The following is a 20,952-nucleotide window of genomic DNA, read 5'->3' as shown; positions in this document are numbered from 1 at the left end:
TGTTGAGGCTGGGGTACAGGGCAGGAGATGGTGAGGCTGGGGTATGCTGGGCAGGGGCAGGTGAGGCTGGGGTATGCTGGGCAGGGGCAGGTGAGGCTGGGGTATGCTGGGCAGGGGCAGGTGAGGCTGGGGTACACGGGGCAGGAGATGGTGAGGATGGGGTATGCTGGGCAGGGGCAGGTGAGGCTGGGGTATGCTGGGCAGGGGCAGGTGAGGCTGGGGCTGAGAGGATGGGGCTGATGTCCTGGTCTGGCCAAATCCCTTCTCCTCGGAAGAAAAGTGGAATTAGAGACAGAGAGCACTCTCAGAACTTTTCTTTCAGATTGGATAAACCGATAATGAACCGTTTTAGATCCTGATCAAGCTTGAAGTACCCTACACCATCATTTAGTGAACAGGGATCCTCCATAGTCCTACTCCTGCCTGTGTTTCTGTGTCCAGCAGATAGATGCTGTTTAGAGACAGAGTTGTTCATATAGTTCTCCACCAGCTCCTTTATTAACTACATATAAGCCCTTCATAAACCCCTTATAAACCCTTTATAATTACTTCTAACTGGTACCTGTGTTTCTGTGTCCAGCAGATAAATGCGGCTGTGTTTAGAGACAGAGTTGTTCATGTAATAGTTCACCAGCTCGTTGAAGGAGCTAAACTTCTCAGACCAGAGGTAATACTGCCCTCTGGTGTCTGCCAGCACCTTGAAGTGCTGCACGTCTGCCTCGTGTCTGGGAGAGGGAGAGGTTGGTAGGTAGGTAGATAGGTAGATAGGTAGATAGGTAGGTAGGTAGATAGGTAGGTATAGTGATATGATGCAAATAGGAGGCAAATATGTCAATGATGTTGTCGTGTACATTAATCTATCTTGTTAATGTAAAGACACACACACACTGACCTAACGGATATGGAGAAATCTCCTGGGGAGCTCTGGCTGCCCCTGATCAGAAAGGATCCTATAGGCTGGGTCATGAGAGACTCCTGGGCCTCACCTCGACTAGCACTCTCCTGGTACCAACTACAGATGGGGAGAGGGGGAGGGAGGAGTAGAGAGGGGGAGAGAGAGTGGGTGAGAAGGGGTGGGGGGAGAGGGAGAGCAGTAAACAAAATAGTATTTAGTATTTTTCATAACATCGGATTGTGTTCACACCTGCTTACACACAGACATTACATAGCCGACACACACTGACACACAGTACTGCTTGATTGTCTTGGGTAATAAGTATGACCTGGGTAGGTGATTGTCTTGGGTAATAGGTATGACCTGGGTAGGTGTATGTCTTGGGTAATAAGTATGACCTGGGTAGGTGATTGTCTTGGGTAATAAGTATGACCTGGGTAGGTGTATGTCTTGGGTAATAAGTATGACTTGGGTAGGTGTATGTCTTGGGTAATAAGTATGACCTGGATAGGTGTATGTCTTGGGTAATAAGTATGACCTGGGTAGGTGATTGTCTTGGGTAATAAGTATGACCTGGGTAGGTGTATGTCTTGGGTAATAAGTATGACCTGGGAAGGTGATTGTCTTGGTTAATAATTATGACCTGCATAGGTGATTGTCTTGGGTAATAAGTATAACATGGGTAGGTGATTGTCTTGGGTAATAAGTATGACCTGGGTAGGTGTATGTCTTGGGTAATAAGTATGATGTGGGAAAGTGATTGTCTTGGGTAATAAGTATGACGTGGGTGGGGGATTGTCTTGGGTAATAAGTATGACCTCGGTAGGTGTATGTCTTGGGTAATAAGTATGACCTCGTAGGTGTATGTCTTGGGTAATAAGTATGACCTGGGGAAGGTGATTGTCTTGGGTAATAAGTATGACCTGGGTAGGTGATTGTCTTGGGTAATAAGTACACCTCGGTAGGTGTATGTCTTGGGTAATAAGTATGACCTGGGAAGGTGATTGTCTTGGGTAATAAGTATGACCTGGGTAGGTGATTGTCTTGGGTAATAAGTATGACCTGGGTAGGTGATTGTCTTGGGTAATAAGTATGACCTGGGTAGGTGATTGTCTTGGGTAATAAGTATGACCTGGGTAGGTGATTGTCTTGGGTAATAAGTATGACCTCGGTAGGTGTATGTCTTGGGTAATAAGTATGACCTGGGAAGGTGATTGTCTTGGGTAATAAGTATGACCTGGGTAGGTGATTGTCTTGGGTAATAAGTATGACCTGGGGAGGTGATTGTCTTGGGTAATAGGTATGACCTGGGTAGGTGATTGTCTTGGGTAATAAGTATGACCTGGGGAGGTGATTGTCTTGGGTAATAAGTATGACCTGGGTAGGTGATTGTCTTGGGTAATAAGTATGACCTGGGTAGGTGATTGTCTTGGGTAATAGGTATGACCTGGGTAGGTGATTGTCTTGGGTAATAAGTATGACCTGGGGAGGTGATTGTCTTGGGTAATAAGTATGACCTGGGTAGGTGATTGTCTTGGGTAATAAGTATGACCTGGATAGGTGTATGTCTTGGGTAATAAGTATGACCTGGGTAGGTGATTGTCTTGGGTAATAAGTATGACCTGGGTAGGTGTATGTCTTGGGTAATAAGTATGACCTGGGAAGGTGATTGTCTTGGTTAATAATTATGACCTGCATAGGTGATTGTCTTGGGTAATAAGTATAACATGGGTAGGTGATTGTCTTGGGTAATAAGTATGACCTGGGTAGGTGTATGTCTTGGGTAATAAGTATGATGTGGGAAAGTGATTGTCTTGGGTAATAAGTATGACCTGGGTGGGGGATTGTCTTGGGTAATAAGTATGACCTCGGTAGGTGTATGTCTTGGGTAATAAGTATGACCTCGGTAGGTGTATGTCTTGGGTAATAAGTATGACCTGGGAAGGTGATTGTCTTGGGTAATAAGTATGACCTGGGTAGGTGATTGTCTTGGGTAATAAGTATGACCTCGGTAGGTGTATGTCTTGGGTAATAAGTATGACCTGGGAAGGTGATTGTCTTGGGTAATAAGTATGACCTGGGTAGGTGATTGTCTTGGGTAATAAGTATGACCTGGATAGGTGTATGTCTTGGGTAATAAGTATGACCTGGGTAGGTGATTGTCTTGGGTAATAAGTATGACCTGGGTAGGTGTATGTCTTGGTAATAAGTATGACCTGGGAAGGTGATTGTCTTGGTTAATAATTATGACCTGCATAGGTGATTGTCTTGGGTAATAAGTATAACATGGGTAGGTGATTGTCTTGGGTAATAAGTATGACCTGGGTAGGTGTATGTCTTGGGTAATAAGTATGATGTGGGAAAGTGATTGTCTTGGGTAATAAGTATGACCTGGGTGGGGGATTGTCTTGGGTAATAAGTATGACCTCGGTAGGTGTATGTCTTGGGTAATAAGTATGACCTCGGTAGGTGTATGTCTTGGGTAATAAGTATGACCTGGGAAGGTGATTGTCTTGGGTAATAAGTATGACCTGGGTAGGTGATTGTCTTGGGTAATAAGTATGACCTCGGTAGGTGTATGTCTTGGGTAATAAGTATGACCTGGGAAGGTGATTGTCTTGGGTAATAAGTATGACCTGGGTAGGTGATTGTCTTGGGTAATAAGTATGACCTGGGTAGGTGATTGTCTTGGGTAATAAGTATGACCTGGGTGGGTGATTGTCTTGGGTAATAAGTATGACCTGGGTAGGTGATTGTCTTGGGTAATAAGTATGACCTCGGTAGGTGTATGTCTTGGGTAATAAGTATGACCTGGGAAGGTGATTGTCTTGGGTAATAAGTATGACCTGGGTAGGTGATTGTCTTGGGTAATAAGTATGACCTGGGGAGGTGATTGTCTTGGGTAATAGGTATGACCTGGGTAGGTGATTGTCTTGGGTAATAAGTATGACCTGGGAGGTGATTGTCTTGGGTAATAAGTATGACCTGGGTAGGTGATTGTCTTGGGTAATAAGTATGACCTGGGTAGGTGATTGTCTTGGGTAATAGGTATGACCTGGGTAGGTGATTGTCTTGGGTAATAAGTATGACCTGGGGAGGTGATTGTCTTGGGTAATAAGTATGACCTGGGTAGGTGATTGTCTTGGGTAATAAGTATGACCTGGGTAGGTGATTGTCTTGGGTAATAAGTATGACCTGGGTAGGTGAATGTCGATGTAGTTACGTGGTATGAATCCTTTCTTTCCATGTCGCTCAGCCATCAACCAGTCATCATTGATGCCCAAGATCTACAGAGAACAGAGGAGCGGGACATACACACACACACACACACACACACACACACACACACACACACACACACACACTTAAAGTGGTTAGAATGGAGAAGTACTGTAGCCTACTATTGACATAAGTCACAGAGTGCAAACAGGAAATGCTGTGGATACCGTATGACTTATACATGTTTGCCATTTGACCGTCTCACAACATAGCTTACTGAAAGCTATAACAAAGGCCTGTGACCAACATGTCAGCACCTATCAACTAACAATGGGTTTGCAAGACAGTGTTGCATGGAGTATTTCTTCCAACATAAGGGTTGTCTACTTATGTTTACTATGTGCCCTTGCTAGGGTACACTAGTAGTGTGGAAGGGGATTGCTGTCCTCTTTACCTTCATGTTGTCTCCCTTCCTGAAGCTCAGCTCGTCCTCAGCAGTGGCAGTGAAGTCATACTTACCTACTGCCTCCATAGCAGGGAGTCTGGGGGAGTTCAGGGGGAGAGAGATGGAGGAGGTGACACAGAGAGAGAGAGAGAGAGAGAGAGACAGAGAAGAGGGAAGTAGGGAGGGAGGGACAGAGAGAGAGCGAGAGAGCGAGAGAGAGGAGAGGGAGGTAGGGAGGAGGGACAGAGAGAGAGAGAGACAGAAGAGGGAGGTAGGGAGGGAGGGAGAGACAGAAGAGGGAGGTAGGGAGGGACCCGGGGAGAGAGACAGAAGAGGGAGGTAGGGAGGGACGGGGGGAGAGGAGAGAGAGAGAGAAGAGGGAGGTAGGGAGGGAGGGAGAGAGAGAGAGAGAAGAGGAGGTAGGGAGGGACGGGAGAGAGAGAGACAGAAGGGAGGTAGGGAAGGACCGGGGGAGAGAGAGAGAGAAGAGGAGGTAGGAGTGACCAGGAGAGAGAGAGAGACAGAAGAGGGAGGTAGGGAGGGACCGGGAGAGAGAGAGAGAAGAGGGAGGTAGGGAGGGACCGGGAGAGAGAGAGAGAGAGAGAGAGAGAGAGAGAGAGAGAGAAGAGGGAGGTAGGGAGGGACCGGAAGAGAGAGAGAGAGAGAAAAGGGAGGGACCAGGAGAGAGAGAGAGAGAGAGAGGGAGAAGAGGGATGAACAGGGAGAGAGAGAAGAGGGAGGGACAGGGAGAGAGAGAGAAGAGGGAGGGACAGGGAGAGAGAGAAGAGGGAGGGACAGGGAGAGAGAGAGAGAGAGAAGAGGGAGGTAGGGAGGGACCGGGAGAGAGAGAGAGAGAAGAGGGAGGTAGGGAGGGACCGGGAGAGAGAGAGACAGAAGAGGGAGGTAGGGAAGGACCGGGAGAGAGAGAGAGAAGAGGTAGGTAGGGAGGGACCAGGAGAGAAGAGGGATGAACAGGGAAAGAGAGAAGAGGGAGGGACAGGGAGAGAGAGAGAAGAGGGAGGGACAGGGAGAGAGAGAGAAGAGGGAGGGACAGGGAGAGAGAGAGAGAGAGAAGAGGGAGGGACAGGGAGAGAGAGAGAAGATGGAGGGACAGGGATTGAGAGAGAGAGAGAAGAGGGAGGGACAGGGAGAGAGAGATAAAGGAAAGAAGGAAGGAAGGAAGGGGGAGAGGACAGGATAGAGAGGTTAAACAAAGGCATAGTTCTGTAACAGAAACCCAAAACACATCAACTTTGACACATCATTAATAAATATACAATCCTATAGACAACAACAACAACTACAACAACAACAACAAACACTGTGAAGGAAACTGATACATACTTTGATCCCCCAGACAGCACGGTTAGTAGAGATGGCAGCTCCAAACTTTAACTGTCCTTGTCACAGTTCTGACAGACAGGATATGATGCAGTCCTGCAGTTGCGCAAACAGAACCTTGTTCTCAAGCTGTTTAGAAGATGTCTCACAGTATACACACACAAACACGACACACACACAATCACACACACGCACGCACACACACACACACACACACACACACACACACACACACACACACACACACACACACACACACACACACACACACACACACACACACACACACACACACACACACACACACACACACACACACACACACACACACACACATTAACACACACTAACACACAGAGATAGAGAGAAGGGGTGAAACCACAATACAGTCTCAGTGAGGCCATATGCTAAATAAAGTCTATTTCAGAAGAGAACATTCATCATTGACAAACAACTTCCTCCTTTGGAAGCACTGCTGTTGCTGGCTTTCTGGAAACACCCAAATAACCTTTTACATTTCACTTGCCAGCGTTATGATCCTGTGCTGGAGAATACACACTTTATGTTGCACAAGCAAACACAATATTCCTTCTTGAAACCAACACACACTTCCCCTTTCTCATATGTTTTTAGGTCTGTGTTTACAGTCATACAGGATCAGAAGCTGTAGCAAAGGCTCAGTCTACGTACACACACACACACACACACACACACACACACACACACACACACACACACACACACACACACACACACACACACACACACACACACACACACACACACACACACACACACACACACACACACACACACACACACACAGTCTAAAGCTATACAACCACTGGGTTTGGGTTCTTACCAACAAGGCCACTATTGCCTGAGACAGCGTTTCTTAAAGGAGTAGTTCACTGTTTTACAACTTGATGTTAGCTGGTTCCTCACCCTGAAAGAGGTCTTTGGGCCAGGAGAAACTTATTTATACAGCCATTACAAACGTCAGCTGACTTTAGCCATCATTAGCTAAAAATCTATTGAAGTGATGGGGGCATGTGAGCAGGTTGTTGTTTTTATGGCCAAATCACGTTTAAGTGACATGATGTGGACATTACTGTTCTAAACATGCTCACTTTCCCCCATCAATTCCATTTGAATCTATGAAGTTAGCTCTGGTCGTAATGGCTGATTAAAGAAAACTGAACCACGGATGACAGCTTCTCCTGGCCCAAAGACCTCTTTCAGGGTAAACATCAAGTAACATAGTGAACTAGTCCTCTATTACTGGTCGGGGGGACCTATTTTAGTTTTTGCCCTAGATGTACTGCTGTACTGCAGCGCCATCTATGCCACCAGAGACTCTGGGTTCGCGCCCAGGCTCTGTCGTAACCGGTCGCGACCGAGAGGTCCGTGGGGTGACGCACAATTGGCCGAGCGTCGTCCGGGTTAGGGAGGGTTTTGCCGGTAGGGATGTCCTTGTCTCATTGCGCACCTGACCGGGCGCAGTGCACGCTAACCAGGTCGCCAGGTGCACGGTGTTTCCTCCAACACATTGGTGCGGCTGGCTTCCGGGTTGGATGCGCGCTGTGTTGAGAAGCAGTGCGGCTTGGTTGGGTTGTGTATCGGAGGACGCATGCCTTTCAACCTTCGTCTCTCCCGAGCCGTACGGGAGTTGTAGTGGTGAGACAAGACAGTAGCTACTAAACAATTGGACACCATGAAACTGGGGAGAAAAAAGAGAAAAAAGGCTTGATGATGAGTTGATTCATTGAATCTGGCGTGTGAGTGTAACGGATGTGAAACGGCTAGCTTAGTTAGCGGTGCACGCTAAATAGCGTTTCAATCGGTGACGTCACTTGCTCTCAGACCTTGAAGTAGTAGTTCCCCTTGCTCTGCAAGGGCCGTGGCTTTTGTGGAGCGATGGGTAACGATGATTCGTGGGTGACTGTTGTTAATGTGTGCAGAGGGTCCCTGGTTCGCGCCCGGGTATGGGTGAGGGGACGGTTTAAAGTTATACTGTTACATTGATGCTGTTGACCTGGATCACTGGTTGCTGTGGAAAAGGAGGAAGTCAAAAGGGGGGTGAGTGTAACGTATGTGAAACAGCTAGCTTAGTTAGCGGTGCGCACTAAATAGCGTTTCAATCGGTGACGTCACTTGCTCTGAGACCTTGAAGTAGTGGTTCCCCTCGCTCTGCAAGGGCCGCGGCTTTTGTGGAGCGATGGGTAACGATGCTTCGTGGGTGACTGTTGTTTATGTGTACAGAGGGTCCCTGGTTCACGGCCGGGTATGGGCGAGGGGACGGTCTAAAGTTATACTGTTACATTAGCTCTAGGGCAGGAACAAGACATATGGACTCCTTTGGGTCCCCAGGACTACGCTTAAGGAGCCCTGGGAGAATCTCAATTGCATTGCCTTGATTCCTTATGTCCTCTCTTGTTACTGCCTTCTCAAGGACCTCTGACCTCATCATCCAATGGGTTTTGAGAAGGAGGTGAGGAGGACGTGAGGAATCAAGGAAATGCAATTGAGATTCTGTCTTAGGCAATCGGGGCCAGAGTCCACAGGGTTTTCCTGTTACTGGAGGAGTCCCAACCCACAGGGTTACTGGAGGAGTCCCAACCCACAGGGTTTATACAGTTACTGGAGGAGTCCCAACCCACAGGGTTACTGGAGGAGTCCCAACCCACAGGGTTACTGGAGGAGTCCCAACCCACAGGGTTACTGGAGGAGTCCCAACCCACAGGGTTTATACAGTTACTGGAGGAGTCCCAACCCACAGGGTTTATACTGTTACTGGAGGAGTCCCAACCCACAGGGTTTATACTGTTACTGGAGGAGTCCCAACCCACAGGGTTTATACTGTTACTGGAGGAGTCCCAACCCACAGGGTTACTGGAGGAATCCCAACCCACAGGGTTTATCCAGTTACTGGAGGAGTCCCAACCCACAGGGTTTATCCAGTTACTGGAGGAGTCCCAACCCACAGGGTTACTGGAGGAGTCCCAACCCACAGGGTTTATCCAGTTACTGGAGGAGTCCCAACCCACAGGGTTTATCCAGTTACTGGAGGAGTCCCAACCCACAGGGTTTATACTGTTACTGGAGGAGTCCCAACCCACAGGGTTTATACAGTTACTGGAGGAGTCCCAACCCACAGGGTTACTGGAGGAGTCCCAACCCACAGGGTTACTGGAGGAGTCCCAACCCACAGGGTTACTGGAGGAGTCCCAACCTACAGGGTTTATACTGTTACTGGAGGAGTCCCAACCCACAGGGTTACTGGAGGAGTCCCAACCCACAGGGTTTATCCTGTTACTGGAGGAGTCCCAACCCACAGGGTTTATACTGTTACTGGAGGAGTCCCAACCCACAGGGTTACTGGAGGAGTCCCAACCCACAGGGTTACTGGAGGAGTCCCAACCCACAGGGTTTATACTGTTACTGGAGGAGTCCCAACCCACAGGGTTTATACTGTTACTGGAGGAGTCCCAACCCACAGGGTTTATACTGTTACTGGAGGAGTCCCAACCCACAGGGTTACTGGAGGAGTCCCAACCCACAGGGTTACTGGAGGAGTCCCAACCCACAGGGTTTATACTGTTACTGGAGGAGTCCCAACCCACAGGGTTTATACTGTTACTGGAGGAGTCCCAAACCACAGGGTTTATACTGTTACTGGAGGAGTCCCAACCCACAGGGTTTATACTGTTACTGGAGGAGTCCCAACCCACAGGGTTACTGGAGGAGTCCCAACCCACAGGGTTACTGGAGGAGTCCCAACCCACAGGGTTACAGGAGGAGTCCCAACCCACAGGGTTTATCCTGTTACTGGAGGAGTCCCAACCCACAGGGTTACTGGAGGAATCCCAACCCACAGGGTTTATCCAGTTACTGGAGGAGTCCCAACCCACAGGGTTTATCCAGTTACTGGAGGAGTCCCAACCCACAGGGTTTATCCTGTTACTGGAGGAGTCCCAAACCACAGGGTTTATACTGTTACTGGAGGAGTCCCAACCCACAGGGTTTATACTGTTACTGGAGGAGTCCATAGAATCTGAAGATAACACCTACTGTAGAAAGAGGAGGAAGGGAAGCGCTACTAAGGTACACAATAGTACATTTTGGTAGACAGATGGTGCTCTTTGGTAAAAGGGGTGAATTGGTCATCAAAAAGAAAGGAGGACCAAGGCCTCTTCGTATAATTAATTAAAATGCCTGTTTTAGTATGGCATGTTCAATAGAAACAAAGTTTTAAAAATCTGACGCGTTTCGGCTGCATGGCCTTCGTCGGGGAGTACAAAAAAATAATACAATGTCCTCTTTTGAACAGCTTTTCCAATCAGCCCTAATTGGAAGAGGGAGTGGTGACACAATTGATTGGACACACCTAGTAAGCAATACTATACACATTAAAAAGTGAAATACTGTAGCTATGTTATCATATAAATACAACTCCAAGCTATGTTTAGACTGTTGTTGTTCATGTTTTGCTGTGTTCTAGTGTACTATGGAATATATTGTTTTCTTATTCTTGACACTTCTCCCAGTCATCTTTAAGGTTAGAACTACCTTTCTAAGTGTTCTGATACTTCCAGCTTGGAGTTGTATTTTGATGATACAAAGAGTCTCTTGGTCGTCCTTTCTTTTGATAACAGATAGTGTATTGAATTGTTTTTATTTGAACCTTTATTTAACTAGGCAGATGTAACGGCCGTTGTTGGTGGAAGAAGAGGAGGACCAATGCGCAGCGTGGTAAGTGTCCATATTGATAATTTATTATCATGAACACAAAACAAAATAACGAGAACGAAACGAAACAGTCCTGACTGGTGAATACACACAGAACAGAAAATAATCAACCCACAACTCAAAGGTGAAACCAGGCTACCTAAGTATGCTTCTCCATCAGCAACAACGATTGACAGCTGCCTCTGATTGAGAACCATACCAGGCCAAACACAGAAATCCCAAATTATAGAAAAAGAACATAGACTGCCCACCCCAAATCACACCCTCACCATACTAAAACAAAAGACAAAACAAAGGAACTAAGGTCAGAACGTGACAGCAGATCAGTTAAGAACAAATTCTTATTTACAATGACGGCCAAGGAACAGTGTGTTAACTGCCTTGTTCAGGGGCAGAACAACAGATTTTTAACTTTCCAGCTCGGGATTCAATCTAGCAACCTTCGGTTACTGGCCCAACGCTCTAACCACTAGGTTACCTGCTAGCTTTTGCTCTGAAAGCTGTGTGTGCGTGTGAATGTTTCCCCTCTCTCTTCTTTCCTCCTTTCTTCACTATTTCTCGCTCACTATTTATTATGGCCACTAGGGGCCAGCAGAGTCTGTAGCAAAATGATAAAACCATCTTTTCTGAACAGGGCCATATTCACAAAGCGTCTCAAGAGTACAACAGCTGATCGAGGATCAATTTCAGTCACAATGAATACGATTATATAGGCAGGGGGACCTGATCGTAGATCAGCACTCATACTTTTACTAAATAATATCCCCAGTAATAGACTGGGCCGTATTCATAAAGCATCTCAGAGTACAACAGCTGGTCTAGGATCAGTTTTGCATGTTAGATCATAATGAGTGAAACTACACGGGCAGAGGGGCTACTTTATCCTAGATCTGTACTAACATATATCCTTGGAAAATGAAGAGTTTCTCTCAGTGGGGTCTGATCAGTATTGAGACAATGTTACGTCCCAAATGGCACCCTATTCCCTATATAGTGCACTACATTTCACCCTATTCCCTATATAGTGCACTACATTTCACCCTATTCCCTATATGGTGCTTGACATTTCACCCTATTCCCTATATAGTGCACTACATTTCACCCTATTCCCTATATAGTGCTTGACATTTCACCCTATTCCCTATATAGTGCACTACATTTCACCTTATTCCCTATATAGTGCACTACATTTCACCCTATTCCCTATATAGTGCTCGACATTTCACATTATTCCCTATATAGTGCACTACATTTCACCTTATTCCCTATATAGTGCACTACATTTCACCCTATTCCCTATATAGTGCACTACATTTAACACTCTGCCCTATATAGTTCACTACATTTCACCTTATTCCCTATATAGTGCACTACATTTAACACTCTGCCCTATATAGTTCACAACATTTAACCTTATTCCCTATATAGTGCAATACATTTCACCTTGTTCCCTATATAGTGCACTACATTTCACCTTATTCCCTATATAGTGCACTACATTTCACCCTATTCCCTATATAGTGCACTACATTGCACCCTATTCCCTATATGGTGCACTACATTTCACCCTATTCCCAATATAGTGCACTACATTTAACACTCTGCCCTATATAGTTCACTACATTTCACCTTATTCCCTATATAGTGCACTACATTTAACACTCTGCCCTATATAGTTCACTACATTTAACCTTATTCCCTATATAGTGCACTACATTTAACACTCTGCCCTATATAGTTCACTACATTTAAACTTATTCCCTATATAGTGCACTACATTTCACCTTATTCCCTATATAGTGCACTACATTTCACCCTATTCCCTATACAGTGCACTACATTTAACCGTATTCCCTATATAGTGCACTACATTTCACCCTTTTCCCTATATAGTGCACTACATTTAACACTCTGCCCTAAATAGGTCACTACATTTAACCTCATTCCCTATATAGTGCAATACATTTAACCTTATTCCCTATATAGTGCACTACATTTCACCTTATTCCCTATATGGTGCACTACATTTCACCTTATTCCCTATATGGTGCACTACATTTCACCTTATTCCCTATATAGTGCACTACATTTCACCTTATTCCCTATATGGTGCACTACATTTCACCTTATTCCCTATATAGTGCACTACATTTCACCTTATTCCCTATATGGTGCACTACATTTCACCTTATTCCCTATATGGTGCACTACATTTCACCTTATTCCCTATATAGTGCACTACATTTCACCTTATTCCCTATATAGTGCACTACATTTAACACTCTGCCCTATATAGTTCACTACATTTCACCCTATTCCCTATATAGTGCACTACATTTCACCCTATTCGCTATATGGTACACTACATTTCACCCTATTCCCTATATTGTACACTACATTTCACCCTATTCCCTATATAGTGCACTACATTTCACCCTATTCCCTATATGGTACACTACATTTCACCCTATTCCCTATATTGTACACTACATTTCACCCTATTCCTATATAGTGCACTACATTTCACCATATTCCCTATATAGTGCACTACATTTCACCCTATTCCCTATATGGTACACTACATTTCACCTTATTCCCTATATAGTGCACTACATTTCACCTTATCCCTATATAGTGCACTACATTTCACCCTATTCCCTATATAGTGCGCTACATTTCACCTTATTCCCTATATAGTGCACTACATTTCACCTTATTCCCTATATACTGCACTACATTTCACCTTATTCCCTATATAGTGCACTACATTTCACCTTATTCCCTATATAGTGCACTACATTTCACCTTATTCCCTATATAGTGCACTACATTTCACCTTATTCCCTATATAGTGCACTACATTTCACCGTATTCCCTATATAGTGCACTACATTTCACCTTATTCCCTATATAGTGCAATATATTTCACCATATTCCTATATAGTGCACTACATTTCACCTTATTCCCTATATAGTGCACTACATTTCACCTTATTCCCTATATAGTGCACTACATTTCACCTTATTCCCTATATAGTGCTCTACTTTTCACCTTATTCCCTATATAGTGCCTACATTTCACCATATTCCCTATATAGTGCGCTTACATTTCACCATATTCCTTATATAGTTCACAACATTTCACCTTATTCCGTATATAGTGCACTACATTTCACCCTATTCCCTATATAGTGCACTACATTTAACACTCTGCCCTATAAAGTGCACTACATTTCACCCTATTCCCTATATAGTGCACTACATTTCACCCTATTCCCTATATAGTGCACTACATTTCACCCTATTCCCTATATAGTGCTTGACATTTCACCCTATTCCCTATATAGTGCACTACATTTCACCCTATTCCCTATATAGTGCACTACATTTCACCCTATTCCCTATATAGTGCACTACATTTCACCCTATTCCTATATAGTGCACTACATTTCACCCTATTCCCTATATAGTGCACTACATTTCACCTTATTCCGTAGATAGTGCACTATATTTCACCCTATTCCCTATATAGTGCAATACATTTCACCCTATTCCCTATATAGTGCACTACATTTCACCCTATTCCCTATATAGTGCAATACATTTCACCCTATTCCCTATATAGTGCAATACATTTCACCCTATTCCCTATATAGTGCACTACATTTCACCTTATTCCTATATAGTGCAATACATTTCACCCTATTCCCTATATAGTGCACTACATTTCACCCTATTCCCTATATAGTGCTTGACATTTCACCCTATTCCCTATATGATGCACTACATTTCACCTTATTCCCTATATGGTGCAATATATTTCACCTTATTCCCTATATAGTGCACTACATTCCACCTTATTCCCTATATAGTGCTCTACATTTCACCTTATTCCCTATATAGTGCGCTACATTTCACCATATTCCCTATATAGTGCGCTACATTTCACCATATTCCTTATATAGTTCACAACATTTCACCTTATTCCGTATATAGTGCACTACATTTCACCCTATTCCCTATATAGTGCACTACATTTCACCCTATTCCCTATATAGTGCACTACATTTCACCCTATTCCCTATATAGTGCTTGACATTTCACCCTATTCCCTATATAGTGCACTACATTTCACCTTATTCCCTATATAGTGCACTTCATTTCACCCTATTCCCTATATAGTGCACTACATTTCACCCTATTCCCTATATAGTGCACTACATTTCACCCTATTCCCTATATAGTGTGACATTTAACCCTATTCCCTATATAGTGCACTACATTTCACCTTATTCCCTATATAGTGCACTTCATTTCACCCTATTCCCTATATAGTGCACTACATTTCAACTTATTCCCTATATAGTGCACTACATTTCACCTTATTCCGTATATAGTGCACTATATTTCACCCTATTCCCTATATAGTGCAATACATTTCACCCTATTCCCTATATAGTGCACTAAATTTCACCCTAATCCCTATATAGTGCAATACATTTCACCATATTCCCTATATAGTGCAATACATTTCACCCTATTCCCTATTTAGTGCACTACATTTCACCTTATTCCCTATATAGTGCAATACATTTCACCCTATTCCTATATAGTGCACTACATTTCACCCTATTCCCTATATAGTGCTTGACATTTCACCCTATTCCGTATATTATGCACTACATTTCACCTTATTCCCTATATGGTGCAATATATTTCACCTTATTCCCTATATAGTGCACTACATTTCACCCTATTCCCTATATGGTGCACTACATTTCAACTTATTTCCTATATAGTGCACTACATTTCACCTTATTCCGTATATAGTGCACTACATTTCACCCTATTCCCTATATAGTGCAATACATTTCACCCTATTCCCTATATAGTGCACTACATTTCACCCTATTCCCTATATAGTGCTTGACATTTCACCCTATTCCCTATATAGTGCACTACATTTCACCTTGTTCCCTATATAGTGCACTACATTTCACCCTATTCCCTATATAGTTCTTGACATTTCACCCTATTCCTATATAGTGCACTACATTTCACCCTATTCCCTTTATAGTGCACTACATTTCACCTATTCCGTATATAGTGCACTACATTTCACCCTATTCCCTATATGGTGCACTACATTTCACCTTATTCCCTATATAGTGCACTACATTTCACCATATTCCTATATAGTGCACTACATTTCACCCTATTCCCTATATAGTGCACTACATTTCACCCTATTCCCTATATGGTGCACTACATTTAACACTCTGCCCTATATAGTGCACTACATTTCACCTTATTCCCTATATAGTGCACTACATTTCACCTTATTCCCTATATAGTGCACTACATTTCACCCTGTTCCCTATATGGTGCACTACATTTCACCCTATTCCTATATAGTGCACTACATTTCACCCTATTCCCTATTATATAGTCTACCTTTAACACTAATCTATTCCCTCAATCTCTACCTCCATCCCTCTCTTCTCTCCATCTCTTTACCTCCATCCCTCTCTTCCCTCCATCTCTTTACCTCCATCCCTCTCTTCCCTCCATCTCTTTACCTCCACCCCTCTCTTCCCTCCATCTCTTTACCTCCATCTCTACCTCCATCCCTCTCTTCCTCCATCTCTTTACCTCCATCTCTCTACCTCCATCCCTCTCTTCCCTCCATCTCTTTACCGCCATCCCTCTCTTCCCTCCATCTCTTTACCTCCATCTCTACCTCCATCCCTCTCTTCCCTCCATCTCTTTACCTCCATCCCTCTCTTCCCTCCATCTCTTTACCTCCATCCCTCTCTTCCCTCCATCTCTTTACCTCCATCCCTCTCTTCCCTCCATCTCTTTGCCTCCATCCCTCTCTCCATCTCTCTACCTCCATCCCTCTCTTCCTCCATCTCTTTACCTCCGTCTCTCTACCTCCATACCTCTATTCCCTCCATCTCTCTACCTCCATACCTCTCTACCTCCATCCCTCTCTTCCCTCCATCTCTTTACCTCCATCTCTCTACCTCCATACCTCTCTTCCCCCATCTCTACCTCCATACCTCTTCCCTCCATCTCTTTACCTCCATCTCGCTACCTCCATACCTCTCTTCCCTCCAATTGCCACAGAAAATGCAGAGCGCCTGATTCAAATAAAGTACTATAAAATTCAAACTTTCATTAAATCACACATGCAATATAGCTAATTAAAGCTACACTCGTTGTGAATCCAGCCAACATGTCAGATTTTAAAAATGCTTTTCGGCAAAAGCATAAGAAGCTATTATCTGATGATAGCACAGCAGTAAACAAAGAGAATAGCATATTTCAACCCTGCAGGCGCTACACAAAACGCAGAAATAAAATATAAAACACGCCTTGCCTTTGATGAGCTTCTTTTTTTGGCACTCCAATATGTCCCATAAACATCACAAATGGTCCTTTTGTTCGATTAATTCCATATATATTTCAACGTCCATTTATTTGACGCGTTTGATCCAGAAAAAACGTCTTCCAATTTGCGCAAAATATTTCAAAAGTTGCCTGTAAACTTTGCCAAAACATTTCAAAATACTTTTGTAATACAACTTCAGGTATTTTTAAACGTTAATAATCGATCAAATTGAAGACGAGTCTATCTGTTTTCAATAGAGGACGAGAGGAAACTAACGCTACTTTTCAAGTCTTGGCCAACTCTCAACAGCGTTACCCAGTTCCAAGATGGCCGTACTTCTTCATTGCACAAATGAATAACCTCAACCAAATTCCAAAGACTGGTGACATCCAGTGGAAGAGGTAGGAACTGAAAACAAGTTCCTAAGAAATATTGTTTGCCAATGAGAACTTACTGAACAGACAGAGACCTGTTTGTCCTCCGGGGTTTGCCTGCTACATAAGTTATGTTATACTCACAGACATGATTCAAAAAGTTTTAGAAACTTCAGAATGTTTTCTATCCAAATCTACTAATAATATGCATATCTTATATTCTTCGCATGAGTAGCAGGAAGTTGAAATTGGGCACGCTATTTATCCAAAAGTGAAAATGCTGCCCCCTATCCCTCCTCCATCCCTCTCCTCCCTCATCCCTCTACCTCCATCCCTCTCTTTTCCTTCTCTTCCTCCACCCGTCTCGTATCCTTCTCCTCCCTCATCTCTCTACCTCCATCTCTCTACCTCCATCTCTCTACCTCCATCCCTCTACCTCATCCCTCTCTTATCCCTCCCTTCTCTGCATCTCCACCCATCTCGTATCCCTCTCCTCCCTCATCCCTCTACCTCCATCCCTCTACCTCCATCCCTCTACCTCCATCCCTCTACCTCCATCCCTCTCTTATCCTTCTCTTCCCTCTACCCGTCTCGTATCCCTCTCTTCCCTCTTCCCTCTACCTCCATCCCTCTACCTCCATCCCTCTCTTATCCTTCCCTTCCCTCCACCCGTCTCGTATCCTTCTCCTCCCTCATCTCTCTACCTCCATCTCTCTACCTCCATCTCTCTACCTCCATCTCTCTACCTCCATCTCTCTACCTCCATCCCTCTACCTCATCCCTCTCTTATCCCTCCCTTCTCTGCATCTCCACCCATCTCGTATCCCTCTCCTCCCTCATCCCTCTACCTCCATCCCTCTACCTCCATCCCTCTACCTCCATCCCTCTACCTCCATCCCTCTCTTATCCTTCTCTTCCCTCTACCCGTCTCGTATCCCTCTCTTCCCTCTTCCCTCTACCTCCATCCCTCTACCTCCATCCCTCTCTTATCCTTCCCTTCCCTCCACCCGTCTCGTATCCCTCTCCCTCCCTCATCCCTCTACCTCCATCCCTCTACCTCCATCCCTCTCTTATCCTTCTCTTCCCTCTACCCGTCTCGTATCCCTCCTCCCTCATCTCTCTACCTCCATCCCTCTACCTCTATCCCTCTACCTCCATCCCTCTCTTATCCCTCCCTTCTCTGCATCTCCACCATGCATGTGTTAGACTGATACACGTATTCATATGCATGCTATTTAAATGTGGGTCGTTCTCTCCATTCTCTGTGTCTCACCTCTCTGTTAGTCTCCCGTGGTCAGAATAGAACCCATAGGTGTTGCCATGGAGAAGACGGCATTATGATCATCCTGCTCTGGCAGCAGCTCGGGACTGGGAGTAAAATGTCCTGTCATAACAGTGACTTGAATAAAGTACACAGACATAGACACACACACAAACACATGGCCTCATGTACAAACACACACTGCTGCACTACTGACAGGGGATGTATGTCGCATTTCTTCCAAACAAACAACATTCCTAGATGGATATAGCAAAGAGCTCCAATGACTTGTAAATATGTGTGTATCTTCCTGTCATATTGTATTCTGTAGGCCGAGGCAGTGGTGAGAGGGGCCTGCACATATTAACATTTCATACAGTCTTCTGTATTTGGATTCATCCCAAAGGGCACCCTATCCCCTATATAGTGCACTACTTTTGACCAGGGCCATAAGGAAGGCAGGGCACTATATAGGGAATAGGGTGCCCTTTGGGACACAGCCCCGGTTGTATCTTCCCACCTGTGATGTGTCTGTCTGTTCTAATGGTCTGGTTTATTCATGCTATGGTAGAACAGCAGGGAGCTAGCTGCATGTAATTAACACAGCGTTAAATATGGATATCTGGAGTGTGTGTGGGCAGGGGGGGGGGGTGTGTGTGTGTGTGTGTGTGTGTGTGTGTGTATCTGATATAATTGAGTGCTTCTGATTCTGAGTAATCTAAGAATCCAACACCCTTCCCCATTCCAACCTGTCAGAAGCTCTAATTGAAAAACATACAGAACATCCATCCAGTGACACTACTCACAGTGGGCAGTAGGGGGAGGTAGTGACACTACTCATAGTGGGCAGTAGGGGGAGGTAGTGACACTACTCATAGTGGGCAGTAGGGGGAGGTAGTGACACTACTCACAGTGGGCAGTAGGGGGAGGAATTGACACTACTCACAGTGGGCAGTAGAGGGAGGTAGTGACACTACTCACAGTGGGCAGTAGGGGGAGGTAGTGACACTACTCACAGTGGGCAGTAGAGGGAGGTAGTGACACTACTCACAGTGGGCAGTAGAGGGAGGTAGTGACACTACTCACAGTGGGCAGTAGAGGGAGGTAGTGACACTACTCACAGTGGGCAGTAGGGGGAGGTAGTGACACTACTCATAGTGGGCAGTAGAGGGAGGTAGTGACACTACTCATAGTGGGCAGTAGGGGAAGGTAGTGACACTACTCACAGTGGGCAGTAGGGGAGGAATTGACACTACTCACAGTGGGCAGTAGAGGGAGGTAGTGACACTACTCACAGTGGGCAGTAGGAGGAGGTAGTGACACTACTCACAGTGGGCAGTAGAGGCAGGTAGTGACACTACTCACAGTGGGCAGTAGGGGGAGGTAGTGACACTACTCACAGTGGGCAGTAGAGGGAGGAAGTGACACTACTCACAGTGGGCAGTAGAGGGAGGTAGTGACACTACTCACAGTGGGCAGTAGGAGGAGGTAGTGACACTACTCACAGTGGGCAGTAGAGGGAGGTAGTGATGGTATCACCACCGGACTATGTCCCCCAGCTCCCCTTACCCCTAACCCCCCTACCCAATGACCATGTGTCCCCTTACCCCTAACCCCCCTACCCAATGACCATGTGTCCCCTTACCCCTAACCCCCCTACCCAATGACCATGTGTCCCCTTACCCCTAACCCCCCTACCCAATGACCATGTGTCCCCTTACCCCTAACCCCCTACCCAATGACCATGTGTCCCCTTACCCCTAACCCCCCTACCCAATGACCATGTGCCCCCTTACCCCTAACCTCCCTGCCCAATGACCATGTGTCCCCTTACCCCCATCCCCCCTGCCCGATGACCATGTGTCCCCTTACTCCTAACCCCCCTGCCCAATGACCATGTGCCCCCTTACCCCTAACCTCCCTGCCCAATGACCATGTGTCCCCTTACTCCTAACCCCCCTGCCCAATGACCATGTGTCTCCTTACCCCTAACCCCCTGCCCAATGACCATGTGCCTCCTTACCCCTAACCTCCCTGCCCAATGACCATGTGTCTCCTTACCCCTGACCTCCCTGCCCAATGACCATGTGCCCCCTTACCCCTATCCCCCTGCCCAATGACCATGTGTCCCCTTACCCCTAACCCCCTGCCCAATGACCATGTGTCGCCTCCCCCTAACCCCCTGCCCAATGACCATGTGCCCCCTTACCCCTAACCCCCCTGCCCAATGACCATGTGTCTCCTTACCCCTAACCCCCCTACCCAATGACCATG

The 20,952-nt window shown here is 45.4% G+C and overlaps 1 protein-coding gene across 1 annotated transcript; it reads right to left on the bottom strand.

Moving 5' to 3' along the window:
• Positions 1–6: 6 nt before the first annotated feature.
• LOC135532934 (GRB2-related adaptor protein 2-like) lies at positions 7–6,044 on the bottom strand (the record flags this gene model as incomplete). Its single annotated transcript, XM_064960363.1, has 6 exons — positions 5,904–6,044; positions 4,569–4,656; positions 4,091–4,182; positions 893–1,012; positions 563–725; positions 7–264 (listed from the first exon to the last, which is right to left on the bottom strand). Coding segments are annotated over exons 2-6 (711 nt in total), but the record flags the coding sequence as incomplete, so codon positions are not given.
• Between the last annotated feature and the right edge of the window lie 14,908 nt (positions 6,045–20,952).

The sequence above is a fragment of the Oncorhynchus masou genome, unplaced genomic scaffold, assembly GCF_036934945.1.
Source record: "Oncorhynchus masou masou isolate Uvic2021 unplaced genomic scaffold, UVic_Omas_1.1 unplaced_scaffold_2123, whole genome shotgun sequence".
NCBI classification, from domain to species: Eukaryota; Metazoa; Chordata; class Actinopteri; order Salmoniformes; family Salmonidae; genus Oncorhynchus; species Oncorhynchus masou.
The sequence above is the reverse complement of the archived record's forward strand: the minus strand, read 5'-3'. Positions and strand labels throughout refer to the sequence as shown.